This window comes from Tarenaya hassleriana, unplaced genomic scaffold, assembly GCF_000463585.1.
Source record: "Tarenaya hassleriana unplaced genomic scaffold, ASM46358v1 Cleome4, whole genome shotgun sequence".
Lineage (NCBI taxonomy): Eukaryota > Viridiplantae > Streptophyta > Magnoliopsida > Brassicales > Cleomaceae > Tarenaya > Tarenaya hassleriana.
The window spans coordinates 1,732,151-1,748,626 of NW_010966881.1; the positions used below are offsets into that span (position 1 = coordinate 1,732,151).

The following is a 16,476-nucleotide window of genomic DNA, read 5'->3' on the forward strand; positions in this document are numbered from 1 at the left end:
GTACTCTTTCCCTCATTTCCACTCTCTCACGTTGATTTGATGTTTTCGTTCAGTGATTCGTTATCTGAGATTGCGATTGGTGTTGATTTTGTGCTACGTTATGGCTGCTCCTCCCGCTAGATCTCGAGCTGATTATGATTACCTCATTAAGCTTCTGTTGATCGGTGACAGCGGTGAGTTCCTCGTTCGATTCGCGATATTATTTTCGTTCGACGAGTTTCCTGCATTTCTGGGATCTGCTTCCGTTCCTACGGTGTTGTTGATGCATGTAGTTCTTTCCATTGGTCCTATACGCTCTAGTTTTTGCTTCGAGGACCGAGACACCGAGTGATCGGGTTTTGGATTTGACCTTTACGGATGGCCCTAATTGGATTCAGTGACACTTTTCTATATCTAGATTTGAATTTGATGAAGTCGTTTTGATGAATTTCTGATGCCTGAGTTCTTATTTGTTGAATCTGAGTACTGAAGATTGCCTTGCATGAAAAAGATGTTTAAATTCGTGCTAATCAAAACTATCGAAAGATAAAGCTAGGTAGGCGAGAGCACTGACAACTAGCGACTTGAAATGGTCCGTTCGTGATCCAATTCACATCTTGTTGTGGTTGGCTTTGGTAAAGCTTCCGCTCTATCTATCTCTTTTTCCCGCATGCCCTTTTTTCACGTGCGTATTTCGTGAATGCACCAGGTGTGGGTAAGAGTTGTCTCCTTTTACGTTTCTCGGACGGCTCCTTTACCACCAGCTTCATTACAACTATTGGGTATGTCTTCATTGCGCGGCCGGTTTTGTCATGTTTTCTGCTTAGTGTTTCTGTTTTCACTCAGTTGATGTACTGGTTGACAGCATCGATTTCAAGATAAGGACAATAGAGTTGGATGGCAAGAGAATTAAGCTGCAAATCTGGGATACCGCTGGACAGGAACGGTTTCGGACAATCACAACTGGTTTGTTTCTGATATGCTCTGGGAATCTATGCCGCATTGCTTTTTAATTGGTTCTACTGTTGTTGGAATTTGTACATACTTATACAGTGGTTTTATCTTATTTGCAGCATACTACCGTGGAGCCATGGGCATTTTGCTGGTCTATGATGTCACCGATGAATCGTCTTTCAACAGTAATTACTTCCTTTTTGCTTTTAGTTTGCAGTTTACTTTGTTATCTAGTTCAGGCCGTATATATATATACATATATGGCTGACTCTTTGCAACTGTTCTAAGGATTTTGGTTGCCATCTCTGGTAATTATCTTTTTACTAATATCGATAGACCTTTGATTTGTTATTTTCTATTGCTGTTTTCTTCTTGTGGAATTGGATTAGACATCAGGAATTGGATCCGTAACATTGAGCAGCATGCTTCCGACAATGTCAACAAGATTCTAGTTGGGAACAAGGCTGATATGGATGAAAGCAAAAGAGTCTCTCTTCTTTTGTCTCTCTCTCCCTATTTACCAGTGATTCGTCTGGTTAATATTCGCTGCGGTATAAATTTATTCCCTTTTTCAGGCTGTACCAACATCCAAGGGCCAAGCTCTTGCCGATGAATACGGGATCAAGTTTTTTGAGACTGTAAGTAGTCGTTATTGGTATTGTTATAACCCTGAAATTAAAAAGAATGATGTCGATTCTTTTCATTTGATGACCTCAATGTATGATTTCTACAGAGTGCCAAGACGAACTTGAACGTGGAAGAAGTTTTCTTTTCAATCGCTAGAGATATTAAGCAAAGACTCGCAGATACTGATGCCAGAGCCGAGGTATTTTTAGCTATGATCTCCATCCGTGATTGTGTTATCGTCATCCTCATTATACATGCATATAAATGCATTTAGCCTGAGTAGGGTGTGAAGCAACCGGCTTGTAGTATGCTGCAATAAGTAATCTCCCACAGCTTTGATTAGATTAAAATCTTTAGATGAAAGAGGGACGATTAGGCATTACTGAATATCTTGAGAAATAATCGATTCATGTCTTAAGAATCATTTTGCTTTTACAGTTTCGATCTTCTGATGAGATAACTCAACCATTTCTTTGTAGCCACAAACAATAAAGATCAACCAACCCGACCAGGCCGCAGGGACGTCGCAAGCTGCGCAAAAATCAGCGTGTTGCGGTTCTTAAACAAAACCGAACCCCCGCAGGCCATCAAGAGAACGCAAGAGTTGTGGGGGGAGGGGAAAAAAAAAGGGGGGAGATTTCCATTTTCTTTCTTATACATATGAAATTGGTGTTTCTGCGTTTCAAACTTCTTCTCTAACATTTATATTATCTCTTTTTGTTCTAAGTGTGAACCAACACAGATCATCCATACCATATTTCTGGAATTTACTGACTCCCAGGTTGATTCAAGAAAAAGGTAGAATCGAAAACTTTCATTGTGTGGTGAGGATCTTACCATATATATATATATATATACATAGATGTTTGATGTTTGATGTTGATGGAGTTATATAATTATGAGGCATTGAGATAATAAAATAGGGAATGGCAGTTGTCGCTTTCACTTTGGTCCCATAATCCCCATTAATGCGAGATTTGATGTCTTCTGTCTTGTGTGCCTTAGATTTACTTGTTGGATTTGGTTTGTTGATTTTTTTTTCGTCCTAAAGGGCATATTGAATGGGTAACCAACCAGCCCATATAATCTTTTGTTCTCTGTTTTTTGGGCAAATCAGATTCTTAATCGTGTATAAATTTAGTCTTTGAATGTATCACACACACACTCGTATATATAAATATAGGATACGGGTTCTATTCTATCTACGGGTATATAAGAAAATTATCTCTTATTTTTTTAGAGAAATTTTTTTACCAAGGTTTATTGACAGAATCCGATTCGGGATTATAAAATTCGAAGACAAAGAGGCATGAATATGGATAAAATGGAAAATGGGTATTATATATTTCTTTTGGATTAAAGATGAACCTGAATCTTAGTTTGTCCTAATCCAATGTACAGTTGTTTTTTTTCCCTATTTGTGTTAACATGACATATATGATATATCATACGCCCAGGAAATGTAATTTTTTTATAACCATAATTCGATGATGAGATATATGTTGACATGGACCGGTGGATATAAGAGCATATCTCTTCTGCCGACTTTACATATGATCCTATCTGTTTTTTTTTTTGTTACGATGAGAAACTCTATTCTATAACCCTTCGGGTCGGATACTGGACACCGCAGCGCCTCTCAGCCCATGGGTCGGACAAAAACGACATCAAGGACAGCATCGCGGACCTGAGAAAACCCACCGTTTTGTGCAGCAACCGACAAACTACGTAAACCAGCCTCGTAAAGTGGACCTGAGAAAACCCACCGCCCTAATCATATCTGTTGCAGCGCACATAAATTATAAATATCAAAATTCAACAAAACACGACACATATTTACATATTCAAAATATAGAAACTCGTCATGAATTTTATATTTCGAAAAACAATGAAACAATAGATACCTAAACTACCGTTGTCTGTTTTTTTTATTTGCATTTCAAAAGGGATAATAAAATGTGATGACAATAGGACTAAGTTAAGTCTGATGAAGAAAGCACTAAGAACAAAAAAGAGTTCAAGTGGCAAAAACAGTCGATGACAAAAACACCTCTGATGTCTAGTCAACAACCACATACTAAAAAAAACTAATTACAGAAGAAAAAAAACATTCATCTGTAATTTTTTTCTAGGTTAATTTCTAATCATGTTGGATATATATATTAAAAAGTATATGTTTTTATAATAAAAAAAATGCAAAAATTGATTCATTTTAAAATGTAATATTTTAATGATAAAAATCGAATCAATATAATTAAACTAACAAATCGATACCATTTAACTCTAACCAGATTTAATTTTAGGAATACCAATTTAACTCCGGACCGGTTCAACTGACACCATATTTGATACCAATCACCTACTAAATCAGTTAGATATATTCTCCAAATCTCATACATATTTTCATGTGCCATGTCTTGTATATTTTTCTATATATAAACAAAATTCATCAATCATGCTCTTTTAGAACATATGCGTATATATATATATATATATATATATATATATATATATATATATATTTCTCAACAAAAAAAAAATCTTTTTTTTTCTTCCAAAGTTCAAAACACATACTAATTTGCCGCAAGAATTGTACCGACAGTGGAATTTATGGCAGCAACTAACTTGTGTCGAATCTCTGCAACGCTGTATTTAATGTTGCATATTCGCAATATTCCATTGCTTACTAGCGTTGTTGACGGAAATGTGAAAATGGTGTGTAACAGGAAAGTGAGGACGAAGATGACGATGAGGGTGTTCATCAACGTAATGTTGCTCGGCTTACTTGAGTAATTTTCTTGAAATTGAGTGTTTTTCCTACGCCTCGAGCTCGACATAGATCCCCCTTCGTGTTCAATGTATATATATATATAATCGATCGTTTCCTTTTGTTAATCCATCCGTACGCAGACCGGTGATCGATCAGAACTTGTACTATCTTGGGATGAAATACACAACGGCTACCTTGTATTTCAATGTTATATATTTGTTTATCTAATAGATTATCAATATTTTATTTATTTTTTGGATGGTGGTGAACTTTTCTGTATAAATTTATTTTGTCTAATATTATATATAAATATATGTTCTGCAAAAAGATACAACATATGGTATGGTTGCCAATTTAGTGTGGTTATCTTGTAGATAATAATAGCATTCACAAAAGTCGGCATGATTGTCCATTTGCTCCTTAGCTACAGGCAGTGTGTTTTTAATTTATAACATTGTAATATCCACCTTTTTTTTTTTTTGAGGTAGAAAAATACTATAAACGAGCTAGCACTTAAAAAATATGGTAATTTATTTGGTAACTTCGACTGTTGGAAAACAGCAGACCAAAAGAGAAATAAAAATTAAATATTGCTTCATTGACTGACAATTACCTAAGTTTGGGTGACCTAGTGGTGAGAGAACATGCAAAACATGCTCTCACCCTGCGTTCAAACCCAAGCGTGGAGATGGGTATTCACCTGGGCTTTTCCGTTTTTTTGGGAGATATAATCGGGCCAAATACCTGGTGAACTTCTGGATTATAAAAATAATGTGACCATTCTTTTTGAATAATTATCTCTAAGATATTCATCTATGACTTTTAAAAAAATTAATACGTAATTTTGATTTTCTTAATATTATACTCATCCAAAGCATCCCAATTTCTTAACAAAATCAATGATTACTTTTTTTCTTTGGAAATCAAATCAAATAGTTTTTGTTACCAATTAAAATAGAAATTGATGGTTTTTAAGGATGTGGACCTCCCAAAGCATTAGTATCCAATAATACTTTTTTTTTAAACAACAAAACAACTTACCCACTTATCTAAAACTAAAAGAAGTAAATAAAATAATATAATGAAATTGAAATAAAATTAAAAAAAAAAAAGGAGCTTCGGGACATCTCAGAACACGACATGATTTTTTTCTTTGCTGCCTTTTGACCATTATTCGATTTGAACACACTGCTTTTGTCTTCGTTTGCCAGGTGGCAAAGTATATGTACATGTTGTTACCCTAATGTATCTCATTCAATAAATACTTTGGAAACATCCGTTTTAATATGGAATCCGTAAACCAAATATTAAATTAAAAAAAATATCCTAAAATACAACATTTTATTTTTTCTGTTAATTATTCATTCATTGTGACCATTTTTCCAGATTAATTATAGACCATGATGAATATGCGAAGACTTTTATCAAAATTATGGCCGTCTCCTAACATTATCTAAAAATCATTTAACATCTTTAAATCCGAAAAATATTTCATCTAATAACAAAAAAAAAGGAAAAGGTGATGAATTTGTTTTTTTTAGAACGGATAGGAAAATAAAGGAGAGTGATAATATAAAATGAGGCTTATGGTTTCCTATTATAATAGAAGGAACGAGAGACGAGACAAAACTGCTTCCCCATCTCCCAATTATTGCAATCCCATACATACATACATACACATACATACACACACACATACATACATACATACATACATACATACATACATACATACACACATCAATCTCTTTTTATCTTTTGATTGCAGTTGCACCACACGGAATCTTATACTTTTTTCAGCCAAAAAAAAAAGTTGCATATTATTGTTATTATTATAATCCCGTATGTTATCTTTCTTGCACGTCTTCTATTGGTTCACACAAAGCAAGTTTAAGGTTTGATCAAGGCAGTGATGCCACATTGTTGAGTTTATTTTTAATGATCCCATATATGGATTAATATTTTAATCAAATTTATATTTGCATTATTTTTATTTTACTAAGGCCAATTTTAGTTATCTACTTGAAAACTAAAGGATAATAATCGATATCGCAAAAATGTGGAAACTAAACTAATGCATGCGCATATACATTTTGTAGTTTTTCTTTTTCTTTTTCTTTTTTATGGTCCGAATTGAAAACTAATAAAAATTATACTCTATACATATATTCAGAGTTATAAATCCTAGATGATCACGTACGTTTTAGATTAAATTCTTATCGTCCCAGGCTGTGTAATTGTTTTAGAGTTGAATCCTTGAAAGCATTATACAAATCAATATTTAACGATTTAATTTCGCTCTTACAATTTTAGCACGTTAATTAGAGGTTTAGGGTTATTTTCCGTAATTTTAAATTATTGTAAGTTATATATATATATATAACTTAATGTGATGAAGATATTTCTGGAAAGGGAAGTATTTCCTTTTTACCTTGTATCGGCTAATGATAAAATCATAAAGTGAAGATGAACGCAAAAACACTGAAAACTCTTTTTTGGTAAACTTTTTAGATTCTTTTAGTTTTGTCATTTTACATTTAAGAGATATAAGTACCATTTATTACGCACCTTTTTAATTTCGAAATAATAAATCGCAATAATTGGCAAGTATATTAGAGATTCTCTTTAAAATGTCAAAAGAGAATTTGGTGTGGCATTTAACAAACATAGTAATTGGTTGAAACAAATGCAATTTTCTTTGGAACGCACCAAGATTCAAATATAGCGTTTTAAATGTAGAGTTTTTAATTAAAGTATATGATTGCGTGTGTGATGTAAACAATTTATAATGCAGAGAGAGAGAGAGAGAGATGTCAAAATGTTGATCCAAAAGATAGGAGATATGCTAAAAATATACGTTAAATGAAGTGTTATATATATATATATATGTATCCAACAAAAAAAAAGAAATAAAATAATAGATATATAATTTATGTATAGACAAGTCCGGCGAATATACAATGTAGGGCTTTTTCACGTAATTATGTGAGCGTATCTATGAGGGATCTAACTATACGCAGAATTTATTCAATTTGATTCTTTAATCATGTGTTTCTAACTAATTTACTCAAATTATAATTAAAGAATCAATAATGATATAGAAATTTATATCATAATTATAGCAACTTAGGTAGCAACACATGATTAATGGATCAAATTAATTAAATATTAATTATATATAGTTAAATCCCACATAGGTAGATACTCTATGGTTCTTTTACGTCTCTGGTCCTTTAAATATTTTTTTAATAATAACATTTTATCGAACTATATATATATATATATATATGATTTATTATAAATAAAACATGCTTCTAATTTTTTTGGGTGAATATTCATGAGGGCGAGAACATAATTTGGATAAGAAAGTTTCTCTCGATGGAAAATGAATCGATATATCACCTTTTTTTGTTTGGCACAATCAATTCTATTTATTTATTTTAATTAGATAATATATCTAAAGTGATTCCACCAGAATCGCTCAGTGGCGACAATATGAACAGTGAAAAAGGAATCCCGGACAACAGTAGCAATTATACGCACTTACATCAATAATCATTCCATAAAATTAATTTAAAAAATTAATAAAATGGCAAAATCATATACCTTCAGTTTCAAAAGATATTTTTTTTACAATAGTTTCCAATTTTATCTCTATCAAATTCCAATAAATTATTAATGATAACATTGTTTTTATCATTAATTAAATAAGGGTATATATGACTTTTTCTATTTTTTCTTAAAAAATGTGAAATAATCTATAACAATAATTATTTTGAAATGGAAGGAGTAGTACAAAATAAAGGAAAAATGGTACAGAAATGATTATTCCACTCTTTAAATTGAATTTATTTTATTTTGGTAAACAGTGTGATGCATCAAAGCACATCACCTGAAGTTAGGCAACCAATTAATACGACCAACAACGACAAAAACCGGTTTGGTTCGAGAAACTTAATTTTTCCTAACCAATTGAATCGAATCCTTAACCGGTAATCTCGCATATATCTAAATAAAAAAAGATTGGGATTTGATTATTTGGATCAACTCTATATATACTCGAGTTTTTCTAATCGGCAACACGTCAAAACATATTATATATATATATATATATATATATATATATATTAGGTATAGGTTTATAACATTGCATCTATAAGATATAATATTACATCAATTAGAAATCTTAAGTATATTCAACACTCGTAATTAGTAAAAAAAACTGAAACCATTAAAAAACATAAAGCCACGTGAAGATCCATAACGAATTCAACCTAAACCGGAGTTCATCTCAACCAAAATAAAGCCCTAAACCGGACCTCACATCAACCTAAACAAATAAAAAAACTAAACCGGAGCCAAAATTAGATACATCATGCATCAGATTCAGGGTTTGTCCAAAAAGCACAATATATGTATATATACGCGCACACACATAATATATATATATTTATACACACACACACACATAATATTTACTCGTAACCGTATAAAAATTTCTGTAAAGCATGCATGTTCACGTCATTCATTTATTCTTTTCCGCCTATATAAGGAGGGATTCAAGGGCAGTCTTATCAACTCGTTCAAGAAAACGTTAATCCCCTTGATTTTTTTTTTGGTATAACCAAAACGAGAGAGAGAGAGAGAGAGAGAGAGAGAGAGTTTTGGGGGAGTAAGCAATGGGGGAGGAGAAGAGGAGAGAGTGCATGGAGAAGGCGAGGCCGTACATATCGGTGGTGTTATTGCAAGTAGGGCTAGCGGGAATGGACATTCTCTCCAAAGCCGTTCTCAACATTGGAATGAGTAATTACGTCCTCGTCGTCTACCGTCACGTCGTCGCCACCCTCGCCATCCTCCCTTTCGCCTTCTATTTCGACAAGTATCCACTCCTTCCACTTCTCAACAAAAAAAAAATCTTTTTTTTTCTTCCAAAGTTCAAAACACATACTAATTTGCCGCAAGAATTGTACCGACAGTGGAATTTATGGCAGCAACTAACTTGTGTCGAATCTCTGCAACGCTGTATTTAATGTTGCATATTCGCAATATTCCATTGCTTACTAGCGTTGTTGACGGAAATGTGAAAATGGTGTGTAACAGGAAAGTGAGGACGAAGATGACGATGAGGGTGTTCATCAACGTAATGTTGCTCGGCTTACTTGAGTAATTTTCTTGAAATTGAGTGTTTTTCCTACGCCTCGAGCTCGACATAGATCTCCCTTCGTGTTCAATGTATATATATATATAATCGATCGTTTCCTTTTGTTAATCCATCCGTACGCAGACCGGTGATCGATCAGAACTTGTACTATCTTGGGATGAAATACACAACGGCTACCTTTGCATCAGCCATGTACAACGTCTTACCCGCTATCACGTTTGTTCTCGCCTATATCTTCAGGTATACAGCCTCAAATGCGACTTAAACCTTCTCGATATAGGGGCTGGTACAAATACAGCCTCAACGGCTACCTTCATGCTGTACATTTGTATGACTTGTAACATGTTCTTTATCTTTATTACAAATCATTTTGTCTCTTAGTTTTTTGGTTTGGATATCATGGGTACCTGATCGCTTTGATGAATACTCGTAGTCTTGATATCAAATCCCCGAATTCTATTATGTATCAAATTGTGATGTCCATTAATGCCTTCAGATACAAATTCGTTTACCCGATTCATGTCCACCCTATTTCTCGTAGCCGTAAAAACGGAATCATAGCATATATGACTGAAGAAAGTTTACCTACTCTTGTGTCTAGGCTTGAGAGAGTGAAGCTGCGGTGCGTCAGGAGCGCGGCTAAGATCTTAGGGACAGCGGCTACGGTCTCTGGGGCTATGATGATGACACTCGTGAAAGGCCCGGTTCTTCACCTCTTTTGGACTAAAGGCGCGTCGACGAATGATGGTGGAACGGCCGGGACAGACATCCATAGCGCGATCAAAGGCGCGGTTTTGATCACAATAGGCTGTTTCAGCTACGCATGTTTCATGATTCTCCAGGTAACCCTAAGGATCTATTGAAGCATTTTTCTGTTTTTATTGGAGCTCGAGAATCCGTTAAACACAATTCGAGGCATATTTGAGGATGATATGATCATTTTGACGATGAATGTTATGTGAGTAAACATATTCGGCCGAGTTGCTTTTCATACAGGCAATCACGTTGAAGACATACCCGGCCGAGCTTTCACTCACGGCTTGGATATGCTTGATGGGAACAATCGAGGGAACAGCCGTGGCTCTCGTGATGGAGAAAGGAAATCCCGGCGTCTGGGTCATTGGTTGGGACACCAAGCTTCTCACCGCCACCTATAGTGTAAAAAGATTATTCACCCTAACAACTTTCAATATATATGAAGGTATTTCAAATGGTGAACGTCGCGTGCCTAAACGCAGGGAATCGTATGCTCGGCACTTGCTTATTACATCGGAGGAGTCGTGATGAAATCCCGAGGCCCCGTGTTTGTGACGGCCTTTAACCCGCTCTGTATGGTAATAGTAGCATTCATGTCCTCCGTCATCTTCGCCGAGCAGATGTACCTGGGAAGGTAAACTGAAACCCCCCCCCCACCCCCCGACAAGTGATGTGATAACTATCACTCACACACGAATGATGGAGAGGTCTTGCTGTGTTGCAGGGTTCTTGGTGCTTTAGTTATATGTGTAGGATTGTACTTTGTGTTGTGGGGAAAAGGCAAAGATTACGGGTACCCGTCAACGCCGATCGATGGCGAACCATCACAAGGAAAACCAGAAATGGGCGGAAACCGTGACGGTAGATTGGATCTTGAAGAGATCACGATCAACGGACAAGAGAGAGCTCCCAAGACGGAACAAGAACAGAGAAAAACAGTTGAAGAAACAGTTTAAACTTGTAGTATCAACATATTGTTTGGTGTGGAGGATTCACAGTGGATGGCAGTTTAATATGTTGTCCAATATGTTCCTGCAGATTAAAACACTAATCACCATGACAGTAAACAACCATCTAGGAAGATTAAAACCCTAATCACACTTGAATACTATCCGGAAATCGTTTACAATTCAGACATATGTGGAAACAGTGGCCCATTAAAGAATGAGCCCATCAAAGAATGGGCCTTGATTTGGTACGAACAGGCCTTTTTGATCAAGCCCAATTAGCATTTTTCTTATGCAGAATATTACAGAAAACAATAATATATATTTCCATTTCCTAATTTTTTATATATATAAAAGAACCTTCTCTAGCAATCAAGACTCTAACCCACTGCTCGAATTCTTTCCCCAAAAAAAAATATTGGGCTATGTTGGGCCAACGCCACGTGTCATACCATCAACGCTGTCCACGTGTCACTCCAAAAAAAAAAATCACGAAGCAGACTACAGGAATCTTGGTTGAGTGTCTATACAGCTTTGCGTCCGAGAGAGCGACAAGAGCTCTTCGGCTTGAACTTTGGCTACGCACGTCGAAGGCAAGACCGTGTTTGGGTGATGCTTCTTGTTAACCGGTATATTTCTCCGGTTTAGATGATCTTTAACCAGATTGATTTGAACCGAAAACAGCGAGTAAACCGGTCTGTGGTCCGAGAATCTTGATTCTCCTCTCACGTACCACATCTGTTTCAACCCTTCGCCTTTCCACAGTATTCGATCACACCTGAAATGAAGTTCGCAATCAATTATGTAAAGAACATATTGGGACCCTGAAGTGAAATAACTTAAATACAACTAAAATATGCTTATAAAATAAATATTTTTTTAATAAATATATTTCATGAATGATTAGGGAATTGATATCCAAATACATGGGGAAATTGTAAAGGACTTACCAAGCTGGGGTTCTGCTCTTGTCATTTGATTTTGTCGTGAGAACGACGTAATCATCAGAATTGGTTATATATTTATACGTTGGTGCAAAATATATCCTCCCTTCCTCCCACCCTTTAAATACCCTTCCTTCTCTTTGTTCTATCCTTAGCTGCAAACAAAAAAAGAATTATATAATTCACAAGTATATTCAAATAATTAATTCTTTTGGGTAACTAGATGTTTTGGACAAACTAATTTTGGCATCAGGAGTAAGATATGTGATTAGAATTTGCGTTTTCCTTTATAATTTGAGATTCGAAATCGGGATAAGACAAACGTTTTGTGTTCTCATTTCACCGGTTGAACTATTTAAGTTGGGTTTATTCAAATAATTAATTAATTACTCATACAAAATTATTGACAAATATATAAGAAAAATCTGAGTCAATTCACCTGATCTTTCTCTAAAAGAGCTTCCCAGTCGTTTTTCTGAAGCAGTTCATGCACGTCGCTGCTCGTCCTTAGCCGATAGTTCAAGTCGCCGAGCCATATTACCTTGCTGTTCATACACATGACCGGTTAAGTTATTTGGGTTCGGTTTAGAGTGTCTGAATCGTATGAATAACAATGCAATACATTTGAACAACATGGGAGCATTTTTATCCCAATCCCATTTGAGTCGTCCGAATTTTGATATGATATAAGAGAGTCACGTTTTTGCAAAGTATACTTACTCGTGGTCCATAATCGTTTCGGGTCCGCAATCTTTGCAAGAGCGAGAGAATCTCGTCCTCTTTAGTATTTCGGTCACGTCCGAGTTCCTTCTAACCTCGTCGCCTTCTCTTTCTCCGGACGTCAAATGCGTACAGACAAAGCATAAACTCGTCTGGTGCAATGACATGCTGATCGATATTGAACCCTAAAAGGATTAGTTACAAGAACACATATACTTAGTTATGTGAATTCGTAATTCACAATAGAGTAATAAACCGGGAATATTGTCGGTCCATACCGAAATGAATTTGACCCACCTTGTTTCCGAGATATCCCATAATGCCACGGCCAACGCATGAAACCTTGAGGTCGGTGATATGTTTGAAAAGATCGTCTCTAACCCAAACACACACGAAAATCCCCACCATCTGCTTACTAGCTGCGAGGCAATGGCGGCGAGGGGCTTGATTGCTCAATTTGCAACTTGCGGGGCTTTGTGAAGTTTCATCTCCCTCCATTGACAGCAAGTCGGAGAAGCTGATCCTGGGTTGCGGTGATAAATTCATAAACTCGGTGGCGATTTTCTGATTTTTAAAAAGTTGTGGGTCGTTTTGGGATAAACTGCTGTTGATGTTCAAGGCTTGTCGGATCAGGGACAGCCACTTGGTCGCGGGGCCGTTGTCTTCTGCTCCGAGAACGTTGCCGGCGTTCAACGGCACGATTTCTTGAAACCTAAAAACAAAAACGATAATCGTATATATATATATATATCGTCCAACTCTTCTTAATACATAAAACTAATTTGGTTTTAATTTAAAAACTAAACGAGAAATTAACATTTATCAACACAGTTTTTTTTATCACACAATATATGCATGTTTGAACTACAAAAACATACGTGTATACATATATATGGGCCTATCTATTTTTTTTTTGGTAAATTATATGGGCCTATCTAAGTTAGAAATACATACACAGAGTTATTATGCAGCAATATTTTAGTGGTAGCAGCTATTCAAATTATTTCATATAAACTAATTAAAGTTAATATTAATTTTTTCGTGGTAATAAATTAATTTTAGATATGTGCATATATATATATATATATATATATATATATATAATGTTTAGTTATTAGAATATGGGAAAAGAAATGGCATACCCGAGAACGTAGATGTCGGCGGGTGAAGGAGTTTTAAGCCAATCTCTTAAGTTCATTTCTTCATGTGGCGACTTCCCACCCACATTCCATGTTCCCACGAACATCCTATTCCAAAACAACATTAAAAAAAAACCCAAGTTCAATTGAATAACTAGAAATTAAAAAATTCAACTTTACCGCTATTTATTAGTGCAATTATAACTATGATTATTACTTGAGATCGAGTTTATTATCATTGACACGTGGCGCGTCCGGTTCGCCGTTTGCTTGTTTCGTTCCTCCGTTTTCTTCCGTCAACCAGCCTATTTTGTAACCAAAACAAGGAAAAACAAAATCAATCAGTATAATATATATATATATATATTAGCTAATTTGACAGGAAAATAAATATTGTAATAGGACGCTAAACAAATATCTCTACCGTATACGTGGCGGATAGATATATAACAGAAAGAATATAGAGTAATTAAAGAACAACTAAAATGTACACAAAAGAAACGAACTGAATCGAATTAAATCTTATACAAAAATCTGAACGAAAATAATTATTTCTAAACCCAAAAAAAAATCAAACCTGAAAATAAACCTAATTAATACATAAACCCTAAATCCGAACACCACCAACCCCAATAACAGATGTATATAAGTCTTGACTTCGATATTTTTTTTGTGTTAATTAATGTTATTTACCTTGAAAATTCTCCGGCATGATGACGTAATAATCGCCGTCGGAGCAGCTCTTTCTCCTCTGCTCCATTCTCCCTAGAGGAAAAAAACCCACCAACGCCGTTTAGTCGCCGGAAAACAGAAACGGCGAGAAGTTCGAACACAAAAGAGAGAAACGGCACGATATAGTTTTCTCACCCCTGACGGCGTAATCGGAGTGGAATTCGTACGCGCCGTTCCGTAGGTTCAGCCATTTTCTCACGACAGTTCTCGGCCAAGACGACTATTAAAAAAAAGGGGGGGGGGAGGAAACCCGCATGAAAACCGCGCTGTTTTATAACTGGCAAAAAAACGGCAGGCAGTTTAATCACGTACCGTGGACTTTAAGATCTTCTTCTTCCCCATGTTTCTGGAAGCGAACGCTCTGCCGTTTTCTCTCCACCGTCGTAATCGAAATCCGAACACGGAGAAGAGGGTGCGATGACTAATCGGAATCTGGATATCAAGAGACGCAAGGGAAATCTTAATACGTGAGGGTTAATGGATCGAGATGGAAATTTAATAATGTAATTAAGAAATAAAAGAAAAGAAAAGAAATAACCAAAACATTTGATGTTAAACAATTTGAGTCCAATCAGGAGTAGGAAAAAATAATAAGAAAAAAAGAAAATATCGTATAAATGAATAAGAATATTACGAATGACGAAATTCAACGGGAAATATAAAACACCCAGTTGCAGGAGAATCGGAGACAGAAATAAAAAAAACCCAAGAACTGAAATTTGAAATAAATAAGTAAATAAATAAAACATTTAAGGAAGAAATAAAAAAACAAATAAGCATGTTGTAATAAAAATACATCGGAAAAGGCTTTTGGATTAAGCCAGCGAACTTAGACTTTACAGAGATGCAACAGTGACTCGGATTTTTTTGTTTTCATTGAATCCGAAGCTTCTTTCCTTTTTCTTTTTTCATTTTTTTTGGAAGTAAAATCGAAATATGGATCCGCCGTATGGAAAAGTTTTGGCTTTTACCGTTTTATTTCTTCTAAATATGCCAAATTAAGCTTATAAATAAATATCAGAAAAAGAAAAAAAGAAAAAAAAAATCGGCTAAAGGAGTTGGAAATCAGTCCAAAAAACTATAGATAGATATGTAAATGCAGGTATATGAATGTATGTACGGATTCAGATTAAAATAACCTATATGTGACAGGGAAAAGGCAATGATGAGATCTTCGTAATTGAAGGGGAAAAAAAAAGAATTTTTATTTTATTTTCTTGAGAGAGGTTGTAAGGAAACAGAGCTTCCATGGAGATTTTAACAGAGCATGAACTGAGATACTTAGAGCAGCCGAACGAAGACAATTGGTGAATTCATAAAATATTGGTCGGAAACACGAACTGTGTGTCGGAAAACGACAGCGGAAAGGAACGGACCGGAGATTACAGATCGCAATAATTGCAGAGAAGGGTCAGAGAAAGATCGAAGCTTCGAAAAGAAAACAGAGGAAAAATGGAGGGGGGGGGGAACTGTACGTACATGACTTTTAAAGTATAGAGAATGGGTTTTCGTGAACGAGAATGGAGAATGGCTCCTTCAATTTTCCTCTGATCTTTCGTTTTTTGTTTCCCCTGATTTTCTTGTTTGGGAAGAGAGAAAATTTGCCGAGAAAATGTGCAAGAACGAAGAACAGGCAGTTGCACGATGATACGACGACGTTTCGAGGGTCCAAGAGAACACTGTGGGTTGCGTTTCTTCGTCGTCGCTACCGAAATTGGTCGGTCTGTTTGATGAATTTATAGGGAAA

The 16,476-nt window shown here is 35.4% G+C and overlaps 3 protein-coding genes across 7 annotated transcripts in view; 2 read left to right on the top strand and 1 right to left on the bottom strand.

The window, feature by feature from the left end:
- Positions 1-2,377, top strand: part of LOC104823427 (ras-related protein RABE1a-like) — a 2,746-nt gene extending 369 nt beyond the window's left edge. For both annotated transcript variants that reach the window (XM_010554996.2, XM_010554995.1), the window contains exons 2-9: positions 54-173; positions 689-761; positions 845-945; positions 1,053-1,118; positions 1,323-1,420; positions 1,509-1,571; positions 1,667-1,759; positions 2,040-2,377. In XM_010554996.2, the coding sequence (XP_010553298.1) occupies positions 101-173; positions 689-761; positions 845-945; positions 1,053-1,118; positions 1,323-1,420; positions 1,509-1,571; positions 1,667-1,759; positions 2,040-2,123 (651 nt within the window). In that variant the 5' untranslated portion in view covers positions 54-100 and the 3' untranslated portion in view covers positions 2,124-2,377. The remainder of the gene's footprint in view (positions 1-53; positions 174-688; positions 762-844; positions 946-1,052; positions 1,119-1,322; positions 1,421-1,508; positions 1,572-1,666; positions 1,760-2,039) is intronic.
- A 6,521-nt stretch (positions 2,378-8,898) lies between these two features.
- Positions 8,899-11,274, top strand: LOC104823430 (WAT1-related protein At2g37460-like). Of its 2 annotated transcripts, none has more exons than XM_010554999.2 (7): positions 8,899-9,209; positions 9,431-9,493; positions 9,615-9,731; positions 10,093-10,333; positions 10,488-10,649; positions 10,730-10,881; positions 10,972-11,274. In XM_010554999.2, exons 1-7 carry the CDS (start codon positions 9,010-9,012, stop codon positions 11,201-11,203), a joined length of 1,167 nt encoding a protein of 388 aa, XP_010553301.1. In that variant the 5' UTR covers positions 8,899-9,009; the 3' UTR covers positions 11,204-11,274. The 2 variants fall into 2 exon arrangements, with proteins under 2 accessions (XP_010553301.1, XP_019059185.1); XM_019203640.1 differs by having other exon boundaries at positions 9,158-9,209; positions 9,431-9,470.
- Positions 11,275-11,466: 192 nt separating this feature from the next.
- Positions 11,467-16,399, bottom strand: LOC104823429 (type I inositol polyphosphate 5-phosphatase 8). 3 transcript variants are annotated; one of them, XM_010554997.1, is made up of 11 exons: positions 16,209-16,399; positions 15,042-15,161; positions 14,865-14,949; positions 14,691-14,762; positions 14,215-14,302; positions 14,001-14,105; positions 13,156-13,570; positions 12,859-13,043; positions 12,578-12,683; positions 12,145-12,293; positions 11,467-11,972 (listed from the first exon to the last, which is right to left on the bottom strand). In XM_010554997.1, exons 2-11 carry the CDS (start codon positions 15,069-15,071, stop codon positions 11,696-11,698), a joined length of 1,512 nt encoding a protein of 503 aa, XP_010553299.1. In that variant the 5' UTR covers positions 15,072-15,161; positions 16,209-16,399; the 3' UTR covers positions 11,467-11,695. The 3 variants fall into 3 exon arrangements, with proteins under 3 accessions (XP_010553299.1, XP_010553300.1, XP_019059184.1); XM_010554998.1 differs by lacking the exon at positions 14,865-14,949; XM_019203639.1 differs by lacking the exon at positions 16,209-16,399 and having other exon boundaries at positions 15,042-15,180.
- Between the last annotated feature and the right edge of the window lie 77 nt (positions 16,400-16,476).

What these genes read in the sequence shown, in the direction of transcription:
- LOC104823430 (XM_010554999.2), top strand. Translation starts at nt 9,010, where the DNA reads ATGGGGGAGGAGAAGAGGAGAGAGTGCATGGAGAAGGCGAGGCCGTAC. An exon ending in ATGTTGCTCGGCTTACTTGA is followed by an intron (nt 9,494 to 9,614) that starts GTAATTTTCTTG and finishes ATCCGTACGCAG; the next exon opens with ACCGGTGATCGATCAGAACT. An exon ending in GTTCTCGCCTATATCTTCAG is followed by an intron (nt 9,732 to 10,092) that starts GTATACAGCCTC and finishes TCTTGTGTCTAG; the next exon opens with GCTTGAGAGAGTGAAGCTGC.
- LOC104823429 (XM_010554997.1), bottom strand. Translation starts at nt 15,071, where the DNA reads ATGGGGAAGAAGAAGATCTTAAAGTCCACG. An exon ending in AGAAGATCTTAAAGTCCACG is followed by an intron (nt 14,950 to 15,041) that starts GTACGTGATTAA and finishes TTTTTTTAATAG; the next exon opens with TCGTCTTGGCCGAGAACTGT. An exon ending in GCCGACATCTACGTTCTCGG is followed by an intron (nt 13,571 to 14,000) that starts GTATGCCATTTC and finishes TTTTGTTTTTAG; the next exon opens with GTTTCAAGAAATCGTGCCGT.